Here is a 25,595-nt window from a genome sequence, read left to right on the forward strand (position 1 = left end):
CCCCCACCCCAAGTACAAACCAGCTAAGAAGGTAAGAGAAGTCATTACAAGAACTTACTGAAGGGTAGCTAAGGGTCAATTACCCAGGTTGTTAATTTACTCTTCCTGAGCCCCCCTCCACCTGTGTGTGTGTGTGTGTGTGTGTGTGTGTGTGTGTGTGTGTGTGGGGTCCGTCTCCCACACCGGATCCCTCCTGCCTCGGCCTCAAGAGTGCTGAGATTACAATTCGTGAGTCACCACGCCCCGCCAGGGACTAAGATCTTAAAATTTTTTAGGCAATCTGCCTGCCGGTTTAAGAGAATGGTTCAGACGTTGTGGGAAATGACCTCAGCGTGCAGCCTCCCTTCTCCAAAGCCCTGTTATTGTTCAGGTTGGGTTGGGCGACGTCCCCTGGGGGAAGACAGGATTCCGCTCGGCCGCGACGGGGTGCTGCACCGCGGGCAGGCCGGCAGGCTCGCACCCGGACGGGGACGGACGCGCCCGCGAGCCCTCCGAACTCGCAGGTGCGCGCTCGCCCTCCGCCCGCCCGGGACCGCGCGGCTCCGAGCTCGGCGCGCGCGCCCCATCGCGCAGCTCGGCTCCGTCTGACCCGCGGGCGCCAGACGCCGTGCTCCGGCGGGCGCAGCCGCGGCGGCGCGGGCCTCCCGAGCTGACACTCCCCCTGCGCGCCCCTCCCCCGCCGCGGCGCAATCCCGCCCGCCTGCGCGCGAGCCCGAGGCCGCTTCCCCGGTACCGGCGGCTGCGCGGCCCTGGGCGCGCCGGGGTCGCCTTGGGGTCCGAGCGGCAGCGGTGGCCTCCTCGGCGGGCGAAGCCTGCGACGCGGCTGAGCCCGGCTCCCCATCGATTCACCTCCGCCGAGACGCGGCGACGACCGCACAGGCGGCGGCGGGATGAGCGGTAGCGGCGCGGCGCCGGGCCCGGGCTCGGGGTCCTCCCCGGCCGCCTGCCGCTTCGCGCACTACTTTGTGCTGTGCGGGATCGACGGCGGACAGCGGACTGGAGCCTGACGAGCTGGCGGGTAAGGCCGGGCTGGCTGCGGAGGCGCAAGGGAGGCGAGGTGCGGGCTCCATAGACAAAAAGTCGGCGGCTGCCGTCGCCGCACTCGGGCCGGACGGGCACTCGTGGGCGATGTAATGACATTGTTGTTAATTCCGCGCTCTGGCTGAGCCCGCGGGCGCTGCGATCCGCGTACCCCGCGCGGGCCGCCAGAGGGCCGGACCCCTCCGCTGCTCGCGGCGCGCGCGACCGGGCTGCGCCGCGGTTCGCCAAGTTTGGCCCTGGGACGCTGAATTGTGTCGGACCCCGGGGCTGCGGCGAGGGTCCGCCCGGGCGAGAGCCCCAGCCAGCGGCCACGGCCCCGACCGACCGCTCTCGGCCGGCGCCACCCCTCCCCCCGGGTTCTGCGATGACGGCCGAGTCATCACCCTTTGGAATCCGGTGGATTTGGCAGCGCCGGTGCCGCGCGCTGGCGAGGACCTTTGGACACTGGGAGCGGGATGCGGCCCGGGGCTTTGTTGATTTCCCCCTCCTCCCCACCCGCGCCCCGTTCCCGAGTTGACGTAGTGGGACGATCCTTCCCGAGAGGGGCGCACCGTGAGTCATCACCGAGGTGTCCCTGTAGGAGCATGGCCCCCCATTTGACTGGTTCGGTGACGCAGTGCGGGACTGAGCTGGGGAACCGGCACTGGGAACCCGGGCCGTTGAACGATGATGGAGGCGGGGGAATGCGCAGTGTGGGGAGCAGAACGGGAAAAATAACAGATTGCATTTTTCACTCTCCTTTCCTCCGTGGGATCGGAATCGTGATTTTTTTTTTTTAAAAGAGTGAGACACGTGACGGCCTACCACCTGAACTTTATCTGTGTCAGTGCTGAACACTTAGGCCATAGCTTTCAGAACAGCGGCTTTGGAACATAGCGGCCCTCATTGATTGCACCAGTATAGATTTTTCTCTCTCCATTGAGGAGAGGATTGGGAAGAATGTGTTAAATAATAAATGGTAGTAAACACAAAACTGTTCAGTCTTTAAAAATACAGTCCCACGTCTTAGCCGTCTTAGCTGAGAATCTTTTTATTAAGGTCACCTTCAGAGAAAATGTTTTGCAGCAAAAACTAGGGTAGTTTTATTTATTTACTGAAAAGAGGATAATAGAGTACCAGGTTTTCCCCGTGTGTGTAATTATGTAACATACTATTTCTTCAGCTAAGATTTCATGTACATGTTATGAATGGCATTGCTAAGGGATATGAAGTTGAGGGGAAGTGTCTGCAGAGTGATTTTGGAGAAAGATTTCTCTTGGGCTAGTAAAAGAATTCTCTTTCCAAAATTTCTTCTCTAAACATCTGGGATTTCTTGGAGGCCTTCTATGCCAGGTGACTGGTGAAAGAAAAAAGCCTGTGTTTGCCCTCTCTTTGTCTGCTAACGCCAAAACAACGACTTTTAAAAAAGTGTGCCCTGGGACTCTCCAGTGTGATGCAGATGGCGTAAAACATTTTATTTTAATGTATTTAAATTTTCTCTCTTCATCACTTTTTTTTTGGTCACAGCTGGAAATGGTACCGGCGTGCTTGTAGTCTCAGTACTTAGCAGGCTGAGGCTGAGGCTTATGCAGGCTGGGGGACTGGTGTGAGTTTGAGGGCCAGCTGGGCTACAGAGGGAGAGTCCCCTTTTCAGAACAACAAAGGGCAGGAAAGGTTGGAGAAACAGGACTGGAGAAAAAGCAGTATCTGAGGAAGAGACAGCTACAGACTCTGTAGAAATGACTATGCGAGGCATACACACACAAAGATTTTGTGCATTTTCATTTATGACTTTGTGTGTATGCCCTGTGTTTTGTGTGTGTGTTAGGGGGGGTCATGGCGCATGTATCACGTGTATGGCGCATGTATCACATGTGTAGGACAGAGGACAACTTTATGGAACCAAGTTCTTTGATTCCATGTTTATGTGTGTTCCAGCAATTGAAGTCAGGTCTCTAGGCTTATGTGGCAAATGTTCTTGCCTTCTGAGCCATCTTGTAAACCCTTTAATGTGTTAACCCTTTAATGCGTTTTTTTAAAAGATACATAGATATAACATATGTGTATGTACACACTTATCTGTACCTATGCAAAAGTACAAGTTCCAGCAGAGGCCAGAAGAGCACATTAGTTCACCTGGAGCCATAGTTACAGGGGGTAGTGAGGCACCTGATGTTTAGTTCTGGGAACTGAACTCAGGTCCTCTGAAGAGCAGCAAATGCTCTTAACCTCTAAGCCATTTCTCCCAGCCCCTTCTGATGTGCATTTTTTAAAAAATATATCTATTTATTTATCTTATGTGTGTATGGGTGCATGCTTGTTTTCTGTGGTGTGAGTTATCAGAGGACACCTTTGAGACTCGGTTTCTCTTCCTCCGTTGTCGGACCCAGGAATGAACTCAGGTCATCAGATTTGGCAGTAGGTGCCTTTCTTTGCCTGTCGAACACGTCATTGGCATCTTTTATATATTCTTTGGGATACAAATTGTGTTTTCTTTTCTTTAGTAACATGTAATTGACCTTTCTGTTCACAATATTTGGAGAGCTCAGATAATAATGTATTTTTAAAAGGTTGGTGTAGATTGTCAAGAACTCAGGGAACATCTGTAGAGAGAATAAAGTCCCTTCCATATTGGAGCTACATCCTAGTATAAACAAACAGTGAAGATATATCCTTTTTTTTCTTACCTTTTTTCTCCCTTCAATACTGGAGATTGAAACAGAGCGCCTCATTCAACCAGGCCACTGAACTACTTCCCTGCCTCTTTAAAACATTTTTTAGTCAGGGCCTCGTTACGTGCCCACACTGGCCTGAAACCTGCATTGTGTCCCAGAAAGGCCTTGAACTTGTGATCCTCTTGCCTCAGCCTCCCCAGTAGCTGTGATTGTAGGCTTTCCACAACAGGTCCAATTTCTATGTCCAAATTAATAAAGACATATGAGAAAAAAATGGAACAGGAAAATGGGATCCGAACTGTGGTTATTTTGTGGTGTTGTTGGGAGTTATGCCCTGGAAATGCGCGGGCATGGGCTCTGTCTCTGGGATAGCTCAGCTTTGGCTTTAATAAGACAGTCGGAGAAGACCTCCCGGAAAAAGTGGCAGGAGCCCAGCCGTGAAGGAGGCGGAAAAGCAAGCAGCGTGGACTCCAGGGCAGTGGTTCTCAACACGTGACTCGCAGCCCCCAGGTGTCAAAGGACCCTTTCACAGGGGTCACCTAAGACCATCTGCATATCAGATATTTACATCATGATTCATAATAGTAGCAAAATTAGTTATGGAGCAGCAGTGAAAATAATTTTGTGGTTGACGGTTACCACATCATGAGGAGCTGTATTAAGGGGTTGCACCGTTAGGGAGGCTGAGAACGCCTGGCCTAGGGAAAGAGCATTATAGGCAGAACAAACAGCAGGATACATTGACTGGTTTATGTGGGTAACTGTAGCAGGCTCTTTCCTTTGGGCCACCAGCCAGCTCCCAAATCGTGACATTGAGACTTACTAGTTATGAATGCTCGGTTTAGCTTAGGCTTGTTTCTGGCTTGCTCTTTTAACTTAAATTAACCTGTTTCTCTTTGTCTACCTTTTGCCTCAGAGCATTTTACCTTTCTTTTTGTACATCTTTCCTGCTTCCTTCAGTGTCCATCTGGCTGGCAGGTGCCTGGTTTTCCCTCTTTCTCTCTCCTCTCTCTGTTCTTACAGTCTCCTTTTACTTATTCTAATTCTCTCTGCCTGTCAGCCCGCTTTTCCCTCTCCTGCCTAGCTATTGCCCACCTGTTCAGCCTTTTTATTAGACCAGTCAAGTGCCCTAGGCAGACAAGGTGAAATAGCAACACATTTTTCATGGTTAAATAAATGCGTAAACAATGTAACACATCTTTACATAGTTAAAGTTATAGTCTACAGCATAAACAAATGTAACACCTTTACATAGGTAAAGTAATATTCTACAACAGGTAATAGCTAGGATGCCAATATTAATAAATAGGCAAGATCACAGAGACAGGTTAAAAGAAATATGGCAGGGCTTCAAAGACATTGCTTTTTGCTTTGAGTTGGGAAGATGCTGAAAGATTTTTAACAGAATGGTTGTATCATCTGACATACCTTCTGAAAGGATCACTGTCTGCCAGTGAGACAGCTCAGCTAGAAAAGTACTTGACACAAGGCCGACAATCGGAGTTCTGTCCCTGAGACTCACCTAGTAGGAGAGGACAGACTCCCCCAAGTCGTCCTCTGATTTCCACAGGTGTGTGCCGGCCCAAGAGCACATGCCTCACACACACAAATGCATACATGTAATAGACTTAAAATTGTTTAAATAAAGTTATCATTTTATATGCATCCCTGTTTTGCCTGCATGTGTGCCTGGTACCCAAGGAGACCCAAGATGGCCTTGGATCCCCTGGAACTGAGCTTATAGATGGTTATGAGCTGCCGTGTGGGTGCAGAGAGTTGAACCAGGGACCTTTGGAAGAGAGCCACGCTTTTAACCACTAAGCCATCTCTTCAGCCTCAGTAAACAAAATTTTCTAAAAATAAAAAGATCTCTGTGGCTGCCAGGTTACAGATGTGAGGGAAACAGTGGGAGCAAGAAACTCATTGTACTGCTTCATTATTTGATGTGAGAGTACTGTGGGGAACTGGTGGTAATGAGTCAGATAGTGTGCGTGTGGTGTGCACACATGAGTGCATGCATGTGTGTATATGTGCACGTGTACCATCAGGAGTTATTAACAAATTGAATGATTGTGTCTGACGTTTTTCTTTTGAGGCAGTTTTGCTATCTAGCCGTGGATGACCTTGAACTTGTGGCAATCCTCCTGCCTCTTGAGTTTAAAGCTATATGCCATTAACCACTTACTGTGATTGAGTTCTATTAATTTAGTAGTCATAGACAAGGAACATGATCAGTTGTAACTGAAAGAATTTTGGCCTGACCAATTTTGAATTTCTCTATGGAAAGAAGAAGATTAATGGAGACTCAGACTGAAGTTTAGTTCAGTTTCATTTTAGACATGTTAAGGTGGCAGTGCCTGTTAGACTTTAATGGAGTTACTAAATAAATAAGATATCTCTCGGGAAAAGTCCAGATATAAATTTAAAACCATGGAACCACTTACGTGTTGAGTCAGTGGAATAGAGGAGGAGACTTGGTTGAGTCCTGGGGAGAGGGCAGGGTGGGGTAGCCCAGCTGGGGAGAGGGCAGGGTGGGGTAGCCCAGCTGGGGAGAGGGCAGGGTGGGGGAGCCCAGCTGGGGAGAGGGCAGGTGGGGAGCCCAGCTGGGGAGAGGGCAGGTGGGGGAGCCCAGCTGGGGAGAGGGCAGGTGGGGTAGCCCAGCTGGGGAGAGGGCAGGTGGGGTAGCCCAGCTGGGGAGAGGGCAGGGTGGGGGAACCCAGCAGGCACAGATGGGAAGAGTGAGGGGAATGCCCAGAGATGAGCTAGTATTGACAGCAGGTGGAGGTGGGTGGGTTAAGGCAGTATAGTTGTTTCAGTTAGAGCTACATTTGGAGATCAGGAAGCAGAGTATTAATTGGTTTTCTGTTGCTGTAACGAAAATACCTTAGGCTGGGTATGTTGGTAAGGTAGGAAGTTTATTTAGCTTGCAGTTTTGGAAGCTGAGAGTCCAAGATCCAGGCGATCCTACGGTAAAGGCCATATTATATACTAGCATGGAAATGGTGGAAGAGCTTAAGGACAGATCACATGATTAGAGAAGGCAGACTTCCAGGGTCTCACAGGTTAACCAGACTGAGCTAGAACTCACTCGGTAACCCAGCTAGGCCTTGAATTTGTGATCCTCCTGCCCCAGCCTCCCAAGTAGATGAATTACCTGTCTGCACCACTAGACCAGATCCATGATGTTTCTGTAAGAGCAGACAACTTCATATGTGCAGTAAAGCTGTCTTAATTCATATATACACTAGTCTTGACTGTAAGTGAAGTTGTTTGAGACAATGTTCATTGGTGTTTGGCAGCGAGACATCTTGTGCATTGTGAAAATATAGTTCTTGTGTTCAGAACCAAGGCTACAATGAAATTGTACAATAGAGCCAATAACACTTGGATTCCTTACGCATTTAATTTTTGATTAATTTTTAGTTGTTCCCGTCCATAATCCTTTTAGTGTTTACCCAATTTCTGGGATCCTCCCCACATCCTGTATGTGACTTCTGGTAGTGTTATGACTTAAAATTTACGTGACAGAGCTCTATAACCCCAGCGTGACAAAAGATGTAATACAGGCTGGGTCAGAGACTACACAGGGTCTTTTGTATGATTGCTCAGCCTGTTTACTGAAAGTTTAACAAAATTACATTTGCTCGTGAAATTAAATCTCATTCAAACAGGAGTAAAAATATGACATTTTCTGAGTGTGGACATATAGCCATTAACTAGACATACCTTGTTGAATTATTAGGGAATGGAAGCTTTGAAATGACATGTCTGTTGATGTGTATATGCACATTAAATATATTTTTGTGCCTTATGGAACTCATTAGAAAAGATCACGATGCACAGACTTTTTCCCTGTTTGAGGAACACTAGTATACAGGTGAAAAAGTATTTTAGTTCCTATCCTCTTGATAATAAAGTCTTAATTTAGAGCGCCTTGAGACTTAAAATATAAATGAGATGTAGTTGGGCTTTTTGTAAATCCAAGCTGAATAGCCTTTAATGCCACTAAAATATGAGATAGTCTACTGTCACGTGTGGGAACCACTTTGCACTCCATTCCCCTGTTCCCTGACCTTTGGCTTTTAACCCTGCTGCTTTGGTGATGAGATTATAGGCCTTGAGCTTCTCTCCAGCACATGGAAAGCTTAGGCTTCCTTAAAAAGCTGTTTTTTTTTTTTGGTTTTCGAACAATGGGTTTCCCTGTGGCTTTGAAAAGCTGTTTTTAGAATTGGAAAAAAACAACTTAATTTCATGTGGGATGGGTTTTATTTTTTTTAAAAAAGTTTTTCTTCCTTAAGTCCAAATTTTGTATTTCTAATCGTAACATTTTGTTTGTGAATACTTAATATGCCCACATCCCTTCATTGAATAAAATATTCTTGGAAAGTTTCATAAATAAAATTACTTATTTAGGGAGAAGCTGAAGTTAGAGCTTTCAGGGACACAGCGCTCGAGAAACTCTAGCAGAGCTTATTCCCCTAGTTGTCCCTGTAGACAGGGGACTTTAGCATGGATTGAAAGGGGATTGTGCAGGCTAGCAACTGATCATGGTCAAAGAAGATCACTGCTTTCTATAACAATCAGTTGTCTGTTATCGGTTATTGAAATAAAGAGAAAAAGATATGAACTTGTTAGTTACTAGATATCAGTTGTTACTTGTTATTAATAAGTTGCTTTTGGGGGAAAGGGAAAATTAGTGACAAGTATGAGTTTGGGACTGATGCCTGATGACCTGACCCCCATCCCCTGGATCTGACACCCATCCCCTGGACCTGACCCCCATCCCTGGACACGACACCCATCCCCTGGATCTGACACCCATCCCCTGGACCTGACCCCCATCCCCTGGACCCGACACCCATCCTCTAGATCTGACACCCATCCCCTGGACCTGACCCCCATCCCTGGACCCGACACCCATCCCCTGGACCCGACACCCATCCCCTGGACCTGACCCCCATCCCTGGACCCGACACCCATCCCCTGGATCTGACACCCATCCCCTGGACCTGACCCCCATCCCCTGGACCCGACACCTGTCCCCTGGACCTGACACCCATCCCCTGGACCCGACACCCATCCCCTGGACCTGACACCCATCCTCTGGACCCACATAAAGAGGAAAGATGAGAACCAACTCTACAGAGTTGTCCTCTGACCTCCACAGGTACATGTCAGAAACACACAGCAATAATAATAGTAATAAAAGAGTTTCAACTCAACAGGTAAAGCCCTTGCTTCCAGGCCTAATGACCTGAGTTCAATCCCAAGACCCATATGATAGAAGGAGAGAACTGAACATTGTCCTCTGACTTCCATAGATGCCCCTTTCCCAACTCAATAAATATAATAAATATAAAAATTAAAACACAGTAAGAGTTTGAGGATTCTCTGTGTTTTGTTATTTTGCATCATGTCTCAGATTTATTTAAAAACTGAATGTTGTTTCAATTATTTGCTTGCTCTTTTGGTTGTTGTTGTGGGTCTCTTGTAGCCCATGCCGGCCTCTAAGCAGCTAAGGAGATGGCTTTGAACTCTGGATCTTTTTGCCTCTCAAGTGCTGGGATTACATATCCAGTATGTTTCAGCAGTTTTAATAGGGTTTTCTGAGGAAAGTCTGTTTTAAATACCATCTGAAGGTTTACAGAGTGAGGCTGCTAGACTTCGGCTCTTTATTATTATTATTTACCGTGAGTAAGGATAAATAATATTGATTTGAAATAACAATGGGCAGTAAGTGCTTTTTTATTTTTGAAGAATTGTGGATTTTCACTTGTGACAGTAATAATACACTCAATTTTAAACCTGGAGTGAGTATAAGAATGCTTTAAGGAAAATAGCTGCCACCTGTTATTGCTCAGAGACAGAATGTAAAATAAAAATAGAACTCCTCATTTCCGGTTTTTAGCTAGAAGCCAGAGTGACCACTTTATTGTTGTTAAATGAGCTGAGCGTCAATCAGGAAACCTTAGTAAGATTTTTTAAAAATTATTTTCATACCTGTATATATTGTCCAGCATAGTCCTGCCAGTATACCTCCACCCTCCTCCCCCTTTTGTGTCCTGTCCCTTTGTCCCTCAACTCTTTCTTTTGGGGGGGGGGTCGGTGTTTTGTTTTGTTTTTATTGTTGAGATACTGTCTCTCTATGTAGTCCTGGCTATCCTGGAACTTGCTACATAGACCAGACAGGCCTGTTCTCTCGAGTGTTGGAGTTAAAGACATGTACCACCACACCTGGCCCTTACTTCTATTTTCATGTGAGATAAATATTTTGATTTATGTATCTATATAAAAATCTAGGATTGATAAACGAGAGAAAACATGATTTTTGTCTTTTTGAAATTGGCATAGTTCATTTAATTATAATAATTTCTAGTTGCATCAGTAAAATATTCTGTCCAAATTATTACTGTTTAATTTGTCATGTGGCATTTGTAAAGATCTCAATGTATAGTTGTTGGTTCAAAGAATAAGAGGGAAGTAAAATGGGATTCTCTCAGCTGTTTACTCTGTCCAGATTTCCTCCATACCATCATATTAAATACAGTGGGGAAAGAAAGAATAACTGACTCTCAGGAGTTTAACACTAAAATAATCTACTCTTTAGTTTAATGGAGAGGAGAAAGGAAAACACTAACTATAAACGGGAAGACAGAGAGTTTAGTGAGCAGAACTCAGTGAGAAGATAAACTCTTGACGTGTGTCTGTGGGAAGTGTTGGATCCGTTTGTTGCCACAGCAGAACCCCGTGTGCGGATGTTATGAGAAGCTTCACACTTGGCTGTCTCTTCCTTACAGGTTGTTTGGAGGCTGGATCACCCAGCAGTAGCAGCAGACCCTCCTAACTCTCAAGACAGGGTTGTAGAAACATTTCGTGATCCGTGCTAGGCACTAGCTCTAGATTGGAGAGAATGTCTGCCTTCTCAGACCACGTTGTCTCTATAAGGACGCTCTGATTTTTGATCCCTTCTGTGAATGACTTTCCTACTAAAACAATATGAGTTTCAGATGAAAAGACAAACCTCACAGTTTTGTATGCCAGCCTAGCAATTTAATTTAAAGACACTCAAAAATAATCGAGAATTTAAAAAGGTTCATTTGTCATAGTAAACTTAGACAAAAGTAGATGTTTATCATTTTCAGTAAATCTGTCAGTTTACTGAAAATTAATAGACTTTAAAATTTATTTTATTTATTTAATGTGTATGGGTATTTTGCCTGCATGTATGTCTACATACCACTTGCATGCCTGATCCTGGAACTGGAGTTAGAGACGACAGTGACCTTTTCATATGTGTGCTGGGACTCCAGCCTGGATCCCCTGGAAGAGCAGCCAGTGCTCACAACCTCTGAGCCACCTCTCCAGCTTTGAAGAGTTTTTGGTTTTTTGTTATTTTGTTTTTGTTTTGAAGGCAGGGTCTCACTTTGGAGCCCTGGTTAGCCTGGAACTCATGTAGACCAGACTAATCTCAAACCCATAGAGATTTGCTTGCCTCTGCCTTCAAAATCCTAGGATTAAGTATGTGCACCATCACACCCGGTTCTGAATATGTTTGCATTAGTATAGTAGTGCCTTCTGGGGTTTCTTGGTTTACTTATTTATTTTGAGTAAATGAAGCAAAACTCCTAAAAGAAAAAAATACATTAAAAACGAGGGGGAGCTGGACCTGAATAGTCTCAGCCCTCGGAGGCTTTGAGGTGAGAAGCTGTAGAGATCAGGGCCAAGCTGTGCTACATAATGATTTTGAGGCCAGACTGCTAAACTGGAGAGGTGGAGGAGAGGCAGGAAGGGAAAGAGAAGATGAACAAACACAGAGTGGTTAGCTTCTATTTAGAGAGGTAATATTTGCATTTTTTTTCTGAGAGTAACTCCACATGACAGGTTTTGGGTTTAGGCCATATAGACACAGTGGTTTCTATGAGGAAGGAACACAGGGAGGTAGTTTCAGGTGGTGCGTGTTGAAGTCGGTTTTGGTTTTGTGATGGTGATGATAGTAGTAATAGACACCTTTAAGTTTTTCCCTCTTAATATTTTTTGTTCCTTTATAACAGTGAGAATTAGAATCATTTTCTCCACATTTGTCTTGATAGTATTGGTTAACTGTGTGTGTGTGTGTGTGTGTGTGTGTGTGTGTGTGTGTGTATGTGTGTATGCACATATCTGAAAGCAAGTGGTACACGTAGAATTTGATTTTATTATTATTATTATTATTATTATTATTATTATTATTATTAAAAAATTTCACCTCTTCCCATTTCCCTCCCACTCCCCCTCCCTCCCTCTTCTTCTCCAGTCCAAAGAGCAGTCAGGGTTCCCTGCCCTGTGAGAAGTCCAAGGTCCTCCCCCCTCCATCCAGGTCTAGGAAGGTGAGCATCCAAACAGATTAGGCTTAGAATTTGATTTTTTAAGATTTATTTATTTTATTTGTATATGTGGTTTTGCCTGCCTGCATGTATATTTTATTTTAATTAAAATTTTTTTGTTTGTCTGGTTTTTTTGAGACAGAGTCTCACTCTGTAGACCTGGCTGGACTGAAACTTGAAATAGACCAATCTGGTTTCGTTTATGTTTTTTGAGACAGAGTTTCTCTGTGTTACTTTGGAGCTTGTCCTGGAACCCACTCTGTAGACCAGGCTGGCCTCAGACTCACAGAGATCCACCTGCTTCTGCATCCCAAGCTTGAACTCACAGAAACCTGTTTCCCTGTTTCCCTGATGCTCAGATTAAAGACAAACACCAGTTCAAATGGTGTCAGATGCTTGCATTGACATTTCTAATGCCTAGGTCATCTGGAACTACCCTAGAATGTCTGCCAGTTATCTCTGGAAGAATTTGACTAAATACTTGCTTTTGGTTGGTAATACAGGGATAGTGCTTAGTATGGAGTTCATTGGGGTATAATTGCTCATAAACGCTTGCTGTATTTTCATTATCATAGCTGCTTGAAGTGTCCTCAGGTTCTTCGGTGGGCTTTAAAGTGTTCTTAGAACTCTTCTGTAGACATCCAAAAGTAAGTTCCTGAAGTTGTGACCACTTTACCTGCTGACAGGGTGTGCGTGCAGTTGTGCAGGGTGCTTGTGCTCAAGTGTTGAGGTCAAAAGATAACTTTCTGAAGTCAATTTTTTTCTTCCACCATATGTGGGCTACTCGGTAACTTCAAAGTCACCATGGCCTACATAGCAGGGACTTTGTCTCAATCAAACAAAGCAAAACAAATCTCATATCTGTCTCTAGTCATTTACTTATTTCCTTCAGAAGTAGTTACCACATTCTTGTTTATTGTTTATATTGCCATGGGTATTTTTGTGTACTGTGACATATTATTAATCTTAAATTTATCTTCCTAGATTTGAGCTTTTCTTTTTCAGAAAGACAGCTTTTATATCTAAAATCTGTCATTAACTTTTAGTGAGTGACAACAGTGTCCTCCACATCTCACCAGGTTGTCTGTGTAGCCAGCAGGGCCTGGCCGTCAGGAGACTAGGCTAGAGAGGTAGGTACCCTAGCGTAGCTCTGCCTTGCTGCTGGTGCTGGTAACAACTTGCTTCAGTTCATCGATAGTGGATCTCGTCCAGGTCAGATATCGATACTGGAGCCTGTGGCAGGATGGAGCCGGTAGCATTTGGGGCTGAAGCAAAGGCAACAGCATAGCCTGGCCTCCCTGTCTCCAAAAGCACAGAGGGATCCATCTGGACAGACCGTTTGAACTTTTTTTTAAGTGAGTCTCATATAGTGCAGGGTGGCCTTGAACTCTATGCAACCAAGGATCCTTAGTTGTACGCGAGTGGACCTGAGGCTTTGTGCAATGCTAGGCAGTTTCTCTGCCCCCTGCTGTAGACCCCAGCCCTGCTTTTAATGTTTCTAAAGTTAGGTTAACATGTAGATTTTAGGAAATCAACCAGTTACTGAAAGTGGACTATTCCATTTTTTTTTTAAATTTAAAAATCTTAAGGATGTTCTTTTAACATCCTAACTTGTCATCTGGATGTGGTGGTGTATGCCCGTAATTGAAGTACTCTGAGGATGATGGATTGCTCTGAGTTCAAGGCCAGCCTGGACTATATAGAGAGTAAGACATTCTCTCTGTCTGTCTCTGTCTCTCTCTCTCTTTCTGTCTCTCTGTGTCTCTGTCTCTCTCTCTCTCTCTCTTTCTCTCTCGTAAGACATTCTCTTAAGGAAAAAAAAAGCAAAAAAGCAAAAAAGCTTAAGCAAATCTGTCAGTGTGGTTGCTTTCCTTTATTAGTTTGCTATTACCTTGTCAGGTTACTCCAAAATTTAGCACTCTCAAGTATATGCTGTAGAACTTGTGCTTAGCATGAATGAAGTGTGGGGTTCAATCCTGAGCATCAAACCAGTTCACCTGCAGAATCCCTTCCAGTTCCCTTCCCGGAGGATCCCTGCATCCCCCTTGACCTAATTAGGCTTTCTCAGCTCTTCTTTTGTCTACTGTAGCCTTTGTGAAGACACCTGGATTCTCAGGTTTTCAAAAGCAGTTAGGCGTGGATTTTTGTTGTTGTCGTTGTTGCTTGTTTGTTTTTATAGTTTATGATGATCTTACTTGAGAGAAGAGTGATGGTAGTATTGGAATCTAAAAATAAAAAGGAGAAAGAAAGAATAGGAGAGTAGCGGGGAGGACGGAAAGTGCCTGATAAATTATGTAAGGAAAGCATTTGGCTTTGGTCAGAAATTTAGTTGCTAGTCAGCTGCGAGTGAACCCATCTGGCACACTTTTTCATTATTCTTCTGAAATATTCATGGGCTCCCACAGTCCCTGCCTTGTTTCCATTAGATTCTTACATGGTCTCATCTTCCAGAGACTGCTGTGGATTTACAGTAGGTTGACCTTGTTTTCTTTCCATGCTGCTTTGGATATAATCGATCAAACATAGACACTCGAGGAAAAATTTGGATATCTAATTTCTTTTTGGCAAACTAAGCCATGGAGCAAAGCAAATAGCATAGTTTTTGAGACTAGGAAGCAATGACCAAGGTAATCACCATAGTTTATTGTGCTTTAAGGCATGTGTAATACTTAAACATCCCTATATGAATCTCTTCTGATCATTAAATAATATTTCTTTTCACTGTGTCTGGCATATACAAGGTAATCCCTAGCAGTACAAGAAAAGAATATATAAATAATAATAAATCTGGCCTTCAATGAGTAAATCTGTGGCTTAAAATATACATACTTTTAATCTGTGGACAGATAATCATTTGTATTTGTCATTTAGTTCTGGGCAATAAAGAAGTAGGACTGTCCAGATATACCATTTATTTAAATATTTTTATTTATGTGTCTCTGTGTGGGTATATGTATGTGGGGGCAAGTGTGGGTATCAGATCCTCTAGAGCTGAAGTTGCAGGTAGTTCTGAGCCAAACTTAGATCCTCTGGAGAAGTAATACAGGATCTTAAGCACTGAGCCATCTCTTCAGCCCTCTATCTTTTTGCCTAATAAACTTGAAGCCATTTAAAATAAACAATTTAGTATAATAGTTGTAAATGTGGATCCTAGAGATGACAGTACATGAGATCAGATTCTAGTCTGCCATTTGCAAGTTTTGTGTTCTAAAATATTTAATTAATTAAATTTTAATGTGCGTATCTGTACATCATTTGTGTGCCTGATGCCTGCAGAGGCCAGAAGAGAGCACAGATCCTGGGAACTGGTGTTACAGATGGTTGTGAGCTGTCATGTGGTGCTGGGAATTGCACCTGGGTCCTCTGGGAACCTGCTGAGCTGCCTCTTAAGCACACTCATACACACACAGTTTTTAAAAAGAAAATCTGAGAATGGATTGGGTTGCCAGCTCAGGCTTAGCTGACAGCAGTCTGGACACCAAGTACAGGTAGATTACTAATACAGCCTGACGTTTACAGAGAAAATGTTGTAGGACATTGAGATCACTGTGGAAGACCAGTCTACCTCTGGACTGAGTATAACCTGGTTTCTCCTTCTCACCTGACAGTGGGAGAGGGGGGGAGCGCATCAGCGTGGACTCTGGGGTGGACTCTGACATTAGAAGCTCCATCTGGGGTGCTCTGCCGGCAGGCTGTGAAAGGCTGCCTGCCTGGCTGCTACATGAGTTTGAGGGTGTAAAGCCTCAGGTGATCCAGAGCAACTCTGTGGTTGGCTACAAGACACAAAAATTGTAGCCTCGCATTCGTATGAACTTCTGGATGAAGTTTGGTGTCTCCATTTTCCCACAGGTGAACAAGAGGTTGGATAGCATTGTCAGTTTTCCTTGGAGAGCAAGGAGCAGTAACACCTCAGAATAGCAGCTAAGTATCAGATCAGTGCTAATGCTTGCTTTGGGGCCATAGTGAACAACTCCAGCCTGATTGGTCTAGGATATACGTAGAACCTACAGCTAGGTATCAAACTGTCAACTACTGGATGGCAAAATTGTCAGTGCCGGTGGCCTCAAGCTTTGTATAAAACTGGAATGTCAAACATAAATGACTACTATACAGTCATTTATTTAAACTATTTGTCAGTATAGCTACCTTCAGGCTTTAAAAATTTTTATATTTATTATTATTACAGAGTGGGGAGGTCACGTTTGTACATGCCATGGTGCTAATATAATGGTCGGAGAACAGCTTTTGGGACTCAGTCCTCCCCTTCCACGTGTATGTAAGTTCTGGGGATGGAACCCCAGTCTCCAGGCTTGTGATGCAAGTGTCTTGACCCACTGGACCATCTCACTGGCCCTGCCTGTTATTTTAAGATAGAGGCCCGGGTAGCACAGACTGGCCTTGAATGTACTTTGTAGCCAAAGACAAAAACTGATCTTCCTGCTTCTCCCTCCTTTAATACGATTTAGTTAAAAGTATCTTCAGAGGACAGATTGAGAGGCCTCCTCAATTCACAAATGCCCAAGTGTAGCTTAGCTCCAGAGGTCTTCTTTTACCCTTACTATGAAGACTTGATAATGTTTTTTAACCATAGATGTCTTTCTCTTTTCTTATAAACAGAGAATAAAGTAAATTCACTGACTGGTAGAATAGGATGGTATATTTGTTACTTGTTTCGTTGCTCTGACAAAATTCCTAATAAAGCAACTTATTTTAGCCACATTTCTATTGTTGTGATACAACACCATGACCAGAGCAACTTATAAAGCATTTAATTGGGCTTGTGGTTTCAGAGGATTAGAGTCCATGATCATCATGGCAGGGAGCGTGACATCACATAGGAAGGCATGGCACTGGAGCAGTAGCTGATCCAGTATAGTGCAGAAATAGATTCCAGAATTTAACACATTTTAATATTGTATGTCTGGGATGTAATAATAGCTAACTATTATACCAGATGTTATGTACCTCTGTAATCTGAGCATTTGGGAGGTGGTGGATAAAGGATCCAGAAGTTCAAGATCATCCTCAGCTACAGAGGAATTTTAAGGCCAGCCTGTGCTATATGAGACCTTGTATCAAACAAACAAGCAAAAAGACATGTCTGAATATCATCTTAGACCTCTAGGTTAAAGGTGATTCAGCTTTGGAACTGGGCAGATAGTTCATCAATGAAGAGCACTTGTTGCTCTTCAAAAGACCTGAGTTAAACTGCCAGCACCCACCTGGTGGTTCACAACCATCTTGTCTCTAGTTCCAGGTGGATTAGATATCCTCTTCTGACTTCTGTGGGCACCATGTGATGCACATATATGTGGTGCACATTCATGTGGTATACATACATGTATGTGGGCTAAACACTCACATATAAAGTGAAAAAAATTGAAAAAGTTTCAGCTTTAAGGTGCTAATATTTCAGAGGAACAGAAGACACTCAATTAAAAAAAAAATACCAGGCCCAGATCCATTATGTTTCTATAAGAGCAAAAAACTTAATAACCACAGTAAAACCACCATAATTTGTAGTAATATTTTGCTTGTAATTTAACAAATAAAGCTTGCCTGACGATCGGAGTGCAGAGCTAAGCTATTAGTCATAGAGGTCAGGCAGTGGTGGCGCACACCTATAATCCCAGGACTCGGAGACAGAGGCAGACGGATTGTGTGTTCAAGGCCACCCTGGGCTACATGAGATTGAATCTGTCTAAAAGAGAAAAAGAGCTCACACACAGGTGATTCCAGCACTTGGGATTCCACGCCTTTAATCCCAGCACTAGGAAGGTGGAGACAGGAGTGATATGGCTGGACAGAGAGAGGAATATTAGGTGGGAGAATTCAGTCTGAGATGCAGTCTGAGGATCCATTCTGAGAGGCGGCCTAAGGTTTTGTAAAGACAGCAGCAGTCTGAGGATTCGTAGTGGCAGGATCGCCCTTTTGGTCTGAAGTAGAGGTAAGGGCTGGTGGCTGGCTGTTCTGCTTCTCTGATCTTCAGCATTAACCCCTGTATCTGACTCTGGGTTTTTATTATTAAGAGCAATTAGAATTTGTGCTACACACAATTGTCAGCAACTGCAGCTCCAGGAGATCCAATACCCTCACACATACATTCAGGCAAAACACCAATGCATATAAATAAAAATAGATTATTAAAACTTAAAAAGGAAATCCTAAAGAATCCCTGAATCATTTATTTTAAAAGGGTAAATATTAAGATATATCTTAGTAAAACTTTTTTAAAAAACAACCTCAATTTGTACATGCACATCTGTTGTTGTTACTAACTTTCCAGTCATTTAATGGGAAATTATATGAGCAAACATAAAAGTTAATAGAGTGTTCCTAGATCTGGTTATATTTTAGGGAATCTTAATGGCCCAGAAGTTGCTAATTGCATATGTTAAGGTAAGCATTGAAAGATTGAGTATTTTATTCTCATTGAAAATATAAAGTGAAAAAAAAAGAAAAAGAAAATATAAAGTGATTGTGATATACTGGAAATTATAGGCTGAACTCATATTTGATAGTTTGATTTTGAGGAATTTTGTCGTGTGTGTGTGTGTGTGTGTGTGTGTGTGTGTGTGTGTGTGTGTGTGTGATATCCCAGTCTGGCCTCAACCTCCTAGGTGTAATACCTTGCACGGGTTCTTTCACATATGTGTGGACAGAGCTGCCTATGTTTATCTGCTCAGATCTTATTTAGTATGTCCTCTGTTTCTGGTACTTCAGAGTCATCCTATAGAAAAGCTGTATTGTTTGAACTGAAAGGATCACCAGGAAAGGCCATGCAGTGTTTTTAACTTCAGATTGTAGCTCCATAGCTATGCATGTAGACTTATTAATATTTCTTTTACATTTGCTTCCTTCTGAAGTTAGTAACACATCCCGACTAGTGCTCATATTCAGAAAGAAGTACAGTACATTTGGTGTATCTATTTTACCCTACTATGTGTCTCCTTCCAAGTTATTTCCACAGAAGTGTCATGAACAAAGTTTTTCACATAGATTTTAGCCAGCTTTTTCTTAATCTATTTCCCTAACAACCCTGTTACTGAGCCTTGCTCTAAAGCTGCTTTCAGCAACCTTCCTGGCGTAGGTTTAATGCTGATTAGTCCCCTGACAATTCTAGAGCCAGGCTTTATGCCAGGATAAAGAATAATCATTAGTTTGCATGTGGTCCAGCTGCAGTTGTGATCTAGAGTGTGTCACATGAAGATCATATTTTGTTTACCAAGGTGAGGTGAGATTAGCATAGCGTGAGGGGGAGAGAACGGGGAAGAGAGGAGCAGGCCAAACTAGTCCATTATGACGCAGTAAAGTTATTAACAGTTATCTGATAATGAATCTAATGGGATTGAAAGGTTGGCTGAATACTTAATTCAGGTGATCTTTAAGTTGCTTTGGATTGGGAAGATAATATATAGTTCTAAAGGCTTAGTTAAAAGTCATGTAAAAGATGTGCTTGCTAATAATTCTAGTAAAAGTGATGTTTGAACGATACTTCAAACCTCAGAGATGCCGTTTTAGATACTCTACGTGTACGCGTCCTTACTCAGTTCCGGGTCTGACGTAAGGTGTAAGGTGGACTACGTGTACTTTCCAGGTCTGACGTAAGGTGTAAGATGGACTACGTGTACGCGTCCTTACTCAGTTCCGGGTCTGACGTGAGGTGTAAGATGGACTACGTGTACATGTCCCTTACTCAGTTCCGGGTCTGACGTGAGGTGTAAGGTGGACTACGTGTACGCGTCCTTACTCAGTTCCGGGTCTGACGTGAGGTGTAAGATGGACTACGTGTACGCGTCCTTACTCAGTTCCGGGTCTGACGTGAGGTGTAAGGTGGACTACGTGTACGCGTCCTTACTCAGTTCCGGGTCTGACGTGAGGTGTAAGGTGGACTACGTGTACATGTCCCTTACTCAGTTCCGGGTCTGACGTGAGGTGTAAGGTGGACTACGTGTACATGTCCCTTACTCAGTTCCGGGTCTGACGTGAGGTGTAAGGTGGACTTTAGTGGAGTCTGGAGATTTCATTCAAACCACACTTGAAGACCCAGCTTCTAACTTCTGCATACAAGACTGAGTTGAGGGATGAAAACCCTATTTGGATTTTCTCAGTTTTGGCCTAATGTTCTTTTTCTCTTAAGGATCATTGTTCTATCTTGCATTTAATTGTCACATTTCCCTAAGCTCCTCTTGGCTATGATAGTTTCTCAGGCTTCGTTGTCTCTGGTTTCTTTGATGTTTTGGTGAGTATTTACCAGATATGAACCCTCTTGAACGTGGTGTTTTACTCATGAGACTAGGTTTACAGAGTTGTATGTCAAAAGCATGTTTGATGTAATAAGCAAGTATTAGGCTGCCTTTCCCACTGGCCGTGGTTGAGAGTTCTTGTCCTTCAGCATCCTCATTAGCATTTGGGATACTGATTTTTGGACCCCGCCCATTCCAGTTCGTCAGGTGCAGTTCTCACAAGTCATTCAGTTTTATCACACGGTCAGCTGTATTTTAATATTTCTCTTGAAATTAGTCTTAAGGTGTGTGTGCCTATACAGATAAGTGTTACAGATGTCTAACTAGTATTTGTTATGTTAAAATTACATGGTTTTTGCTTGTAAGATACATATCACTAGTGTTAAGCTGTGTGCTTGACTTGAATGTCTCAAATTTAATTGCTTTTATTTAATTTTGTATTCTCATTTTCCATTCTTCAATATCATTTTTGTTTTTGTTTGTTTTTTGCTTTGTTCATAAAAATTTTTGTTTCTATTACATTATGTAGTTTTGTACCAATGGCTAGAAGCAGATCGTCATGGCAAGAGCCAAGATACTACAAATACGACTTCAGGTAAAAATAGTTTAAAAATGAATGGGGTATTAGAAATCATAATTTTAATTTACCCCATGTCCTATTATGAATGTTTCTTAAATTTCTTAGACAAAATTATAGGTGATATTTGTATTTTGTTCTCTCATCTGCATCTTAATTTTCATAAAGACCTCACTTTACTTCAAGCCTTGAAAAAATGTTTACTAGTCTAAGCTGCCTTGGCATGTAGTTTCTATTTCTTTAGGAAGAGAGACTTAATTAAAGCTTAAATTTATTAGATTACTTTGCAATATTATTTGAAATTAGGCCTGTATATAGTTATAGTAAAGATACTTACATTGTAACTATGTCTTGGCAATGATAAAAATGTAACACAGGGTCCTTACAAGTATATAAATACTTGAAGAAATTTACAGTCCTTATTTGTTTCAGGACTATAGTTAAAAGGTGAATTTTATTTTAAGGGTGTTTATATGTGATTTCTATTTTATGTGAATCTAAAAATCTCAAGCCTAATCATTTTTTCTGCTTATAAATTCTAAACTAGTGGCATGCAAAATATGCATTCAAAGTGAAAAGAGTAGTTTGTTCTCCCAGCTCCCAGGCCCCTAAGGTAATTCTATAACTCTTTTTTTTCTCTTCCACTGATGTTAATAAGATAGAATAACTGCATTTACTCATTTCTGAATCCTTACCAGTAATGCCAGCTTCTATCCTAATTTCTTTCAAAATATTATTTGCCAAGACAGCTGTGCATACAACAGTGATCTTCTTGTTGCTACTCTTTTTTTTCCCACACAATATTAAGAGAAACTGGTGCTGGTGCTACTAATAGTTGTGGTGGTGACAGAGTTCAGAGTGGTGGAGGTGTTACCGAGGTAGTAGTAGAGGTCTTAATAATGGTGCAGGTAACGGTGGTGGTGGTGGTGGTGGTGGTGGAGGAGGTGGAGGTGGTAGAGGTGGTGGTGGTGGAGGTGGAGGTGGTGGAGGTGGAGGTGTTACAGAGGTAGTAGTAGAGGTCTTAGTAATGGTGCAGGTAACGGTGGTGGTGGTGGTGGTGGTGGTGGTGGTGGTGGTGGTGGTGGTGGTGGTGAAGGTGGCGGCGGTGGTGGTGGTGGTGATGGAGGTGGTGATGGCGGTGGAGGTGGCAGTGGTGGAGGTGGCGTTGGAGGTGGCGGCGGTGGTGGTGGTGGTGGTGAAGGTGGTGTTTGTAAAGGATACATGTTACTGTTTGTGTTTTATGTCTTTGTGAAATTCTTTATGGGGATAAATTGGTTGTGCCTTGAGAAGGTTGGTGGTTCCACAGGCAACAGAACAATTATATTAAAAATAACACTATTGGCTGCTGAGTGGTGGCACACACCTTCAATCCCAGAGCTTGGGAGGCAGAGGCAGGCAGATCTTTGAGTTTCAGGCCATCCAGGTCTGAGATCTACGAGAGTCAGGGCTGTTACACAGAGAAACCCTGTCCCAGAAACAAAAAAGAAAGAAAAGCTGTTATGACTTCATTTATTTATCTTCTGCCCCATTTATAACTTGATGTCTGGATGAAGATGTTACTATTTTAACCTTGCACAGGCAGAAATTCATTAAAAGGTAAGTACTACAAGTAGTTATATCCTGGGTTATGTTCTGTTTCTGTTTCTGTGGTATTTTACATTTTGCTTATAGTTATGGGTAAAAACAGACGTTTGACTGATTGTTTTTTGATACAAAGTCTGCCTATTTTGTCCTGACTGTCCTGGAGCTGAATTAAAGTGTGTACTAGTGTGCTCAGCTGAGTAGCGTAGATTTTTAGAACCAGAGGACCTTTTTCTTATCTATTTGCTTATTTATTATTTATAGACCTACAGTGACATGAAATCTACTGTTTTTTTAAACCAAGAAAATATAAAATATCTTCCTGTGGTGTAGGAGGTCCTTTTGTATTTGTGTTGCTTTCATTGGTTATTAAAGAAACTGCCTTGGCCTAGTTGATAGGGCGGAACTCAGGTAGGTGGGGAAGACAGAGCAGAATTCTGGGAGGAAGAAAGCAGAGACAGCCAAACACCATAAATCTCTGGCCTGAGATGGATGTAGGTTAGAATCTTGCCTGTAAGCCACAGTCACATGGTGACACACAGGTTTAATAGAAGTGGGTTAAATCAAGATGTGAGAGTTAGCCAATAAGAGGCTAGAGCTAATGGGCCAGACAGTAATTTAATTAATACAATTTCTGTGTGGTTATTTCAGGGTTAAGCTATCTGGGATGCGGCCCGCTCCATCTACTACATTAGTGTTCACACAAACATCTGGTATCAGCTTAAGAACATCATTTATCCAGAAGTCAACAATTTTGACTCCTGAATCCTGTGTTCCTCATTCACATTGACTCATGGACAGGGTAACATATATCTCAACTTTTGGTCATGAGGTAACCTAGGAGTAAGGCATACAAATTGATAATTTTCTTTTTTTTTTTAAAGATTTATGTATTTATTATGTATACAACATTCCTTCCCTGTATCCTTGCAGGCCAGAAGAGGGCACCAGATCTCATTATAGATGGTTGTGAGCCACCATGTGGTTGCTGGGAATTGAACTCAGGACCTCTGGAAGAGCAGTCAGTGCTCTTAACCTCTGAGCCATCTCTCCAGCCCGATAATTTTCTTAAAGCATTTATTTATTTGTCTACCTGTTTACTTATTGAGAAAGAACTCAACTCTGTAGCCTAGGCTGGCCTGGAATTCACTATGTAACCAAGTTGGCCTACGATTCACAGTGATTTTCATGCCTCTGCCTCTCAACTAATTACTGGAATTATGGGCTTGAAAAACCACACCTAGTTTTGTCGTGCCTTTAGCAGTTTCTCTCCTGGAAGTAGAAGCTCTCAACTTTTAGAATATGGAACTACATACTAGAAAGATACAGGAGAATTCAAAGAAAATGACCTTCAATTAGGTCTTTAATTAGAAGCCATACTTCAGTTGTTTTCAGTAAATACATTTGAATTATGTGCTTTATTCATAAAAGTTCCTATACATTTTTAACATTGTTTCCAGCAAGGTATTAGTGTGTAACATTTCCCTTATGTTTTTTAAAACTTACACAACTCAAGGCTGTTTTCATATTTTCATCCCAAGTGGAAACTGAGTCAAGTCTAAAAAGATGTCAGTGCCACTTCTAAATCCGACTGCTTTGTGATTCTTTTAATTGCGCAAATACTGGTGAATTACATTTATATCTTTCTAAAATTGTAGTTTGTACTTAATTAGAAATAAAAAGTAGAAAGCATCCGGGTCTTTAATCCCAGCACTCAGGAGACAGAGACAGATAGATACCAGGACAGCTAGAGCAGATAATGGTCTCAAAAAGACCAAAGAAAGGAAAGGAAAGGAAAACACAGGAAATGGTGAAATTCCTTTGAGGTCTTCTAATCCCTTGATACTAACTTTTTGACATTGAGTATTTAAGATCCATCTGAATTGAGGTAATTTATGAAACTAAGATATTTGGGAGCAACAGTCTTATGGAGATAACAAACAAGTCTGATTGCTCTCACTGATTTTTTTCTGGGGGAGGTGGTTCAAGACAGGGTTTCTCTATGAAATCCTGGCAATCCTGGCACTTAGTCTGTAGACCAGGCTGGCCTTGAATTTAGAGAGTCACATGCCTCTGCTTCTCAAGTACTGGCATTAAAGGTGTGTACCACCCCTATCTAGCATGGAGTTTTATTTTCTACTGTTACCTTTCTAGAAATTTGGCAGATGACAACTTGGGTATAGAATTACTTATTTCTTTAAAAAGTTAATGTATTTGATGTATTTTACCCATTAGATAGCCCAGCAATGATGTCTCTGGTTTTGCTGATTTGGTCACTGAAAACCTGTATGTGAAACCCTGTCTGTCAGACCCTTTTGCAGCAACTTAAACAAAATTGCCTACTCTACACTCCAGCATTGGGTTTGTGTATAAAACTTCAATATCATAACCGTCAGTTTAAATCAAGTTTAATCAAGATTTCTTCAGTGAAGTGTTTCTGTATACATTTTTATCATCTTATGTTGAAATGAGTATAATAATTACATGCACCAATGCTATTAGCATATTTTGAGTTTTAGTGTGAAATATAGCTGAGATTTTAAAATTTAGATTCTAGTACAGGTGGTGATGGCACATGCCTTTAATCCCAGCACTTGGGAAGCAAAGGCAGGTGGATCTCAGTGAGTTCAAGACCAGCCTGGTCTACAAAGTGAGTTCCAGGACAGCCATAGCTACACAGAGAAACTGTCTCAAAAAAACAAAACAAGCAAACAAAAAATTCAAATTCTAAAGTTTTTAAGTACAGGTTTCTTTTTCTTTGTCTTTTATTTTTTAAATTTTTATTTACTATTTCTTTTTTAGGGTTTTAAGACAAAGTCTTACCATGTAACCTTGACTAGCCTGAGATTTTCACTGTATAGAATTTATAGAGATCCACCTGCCTCTGCCTCCTGAGTGCGGACTTTTTATTGATAGATCCTCAGTTGACAATAGTTTTCAAATAAGGTTGTTAAGTATAATCAGTAAATGTTTTTTAAAAATATACATGTATATTAGCCAGGCACGGTACCACATACCTTTAATCCCAGTACTGAACAGAGGCAGAGAAATTTCTGAGTTTGAGGCCATCCTGCTCCATAGAGCAAGTTTTGGGACAGTCGGGGCTATACAGAGAAACTCTGTCTCGAAAAAA

At 42.6% G+C, this 25,595-nt stretch overlaps 1 protein-coding gene across 6 annotated transcripts in view; it reads left to right on the forward strand.

Annotated features, from left to right (window-relative positions):
* Nucleotides 1-720: 720 nt before the first annotated feature.
* The window catches only part of Dennd5b (DENN domain containing 5B), a 119,584-nt gene continuing 94,709 nt past the window's right edge, over nt 721-25,595 (forward strand). Inside the window, exons 1-3 of one of the 6 annotated variants that reach the window (XM_042054492.1) lie at nt 721-1,018; nt 20,834-20,899; nt 21,429-21,494. Coding sequence is in view for 2 of the 6 variants with exons in the window: in XM_042054487.1 (XP_041910421.1) it covers nt 1,497-1,593; nt 20,834-20,899; nt 22,460-22,477 (181 nt within the window). In the remaining 4 variants the exon portion in view is untranslated. Of the gene's footprint in view, nt 1,019-1,481; nt 1,594-20,833; nt 20,900-21,428; nt 21,495-22,077; nt 22,478-23,113; nt 23,295-25,595 lie in introns of those variants that run through there. The other 5 variants (XM_042054491.1, XM_042054487.1, XM_042054488.1 and 2 more) reach the window with 5 other exon arrangements.

This window comes from Arvicola amphibius, chromosome 2, assembly GCF_903992535.2.
Source record: "Arvicola amphibius chromosome 2, mArvAmp1.2, whole genome shotgun sequence".
Classification (NCBI taxonomy): domain Eukaryota; kingdom Metazoa; phylum Chordata; class Mammalia; order Rodentia; family Cricetidae; genus Arvicola; species Arvicola amphibius.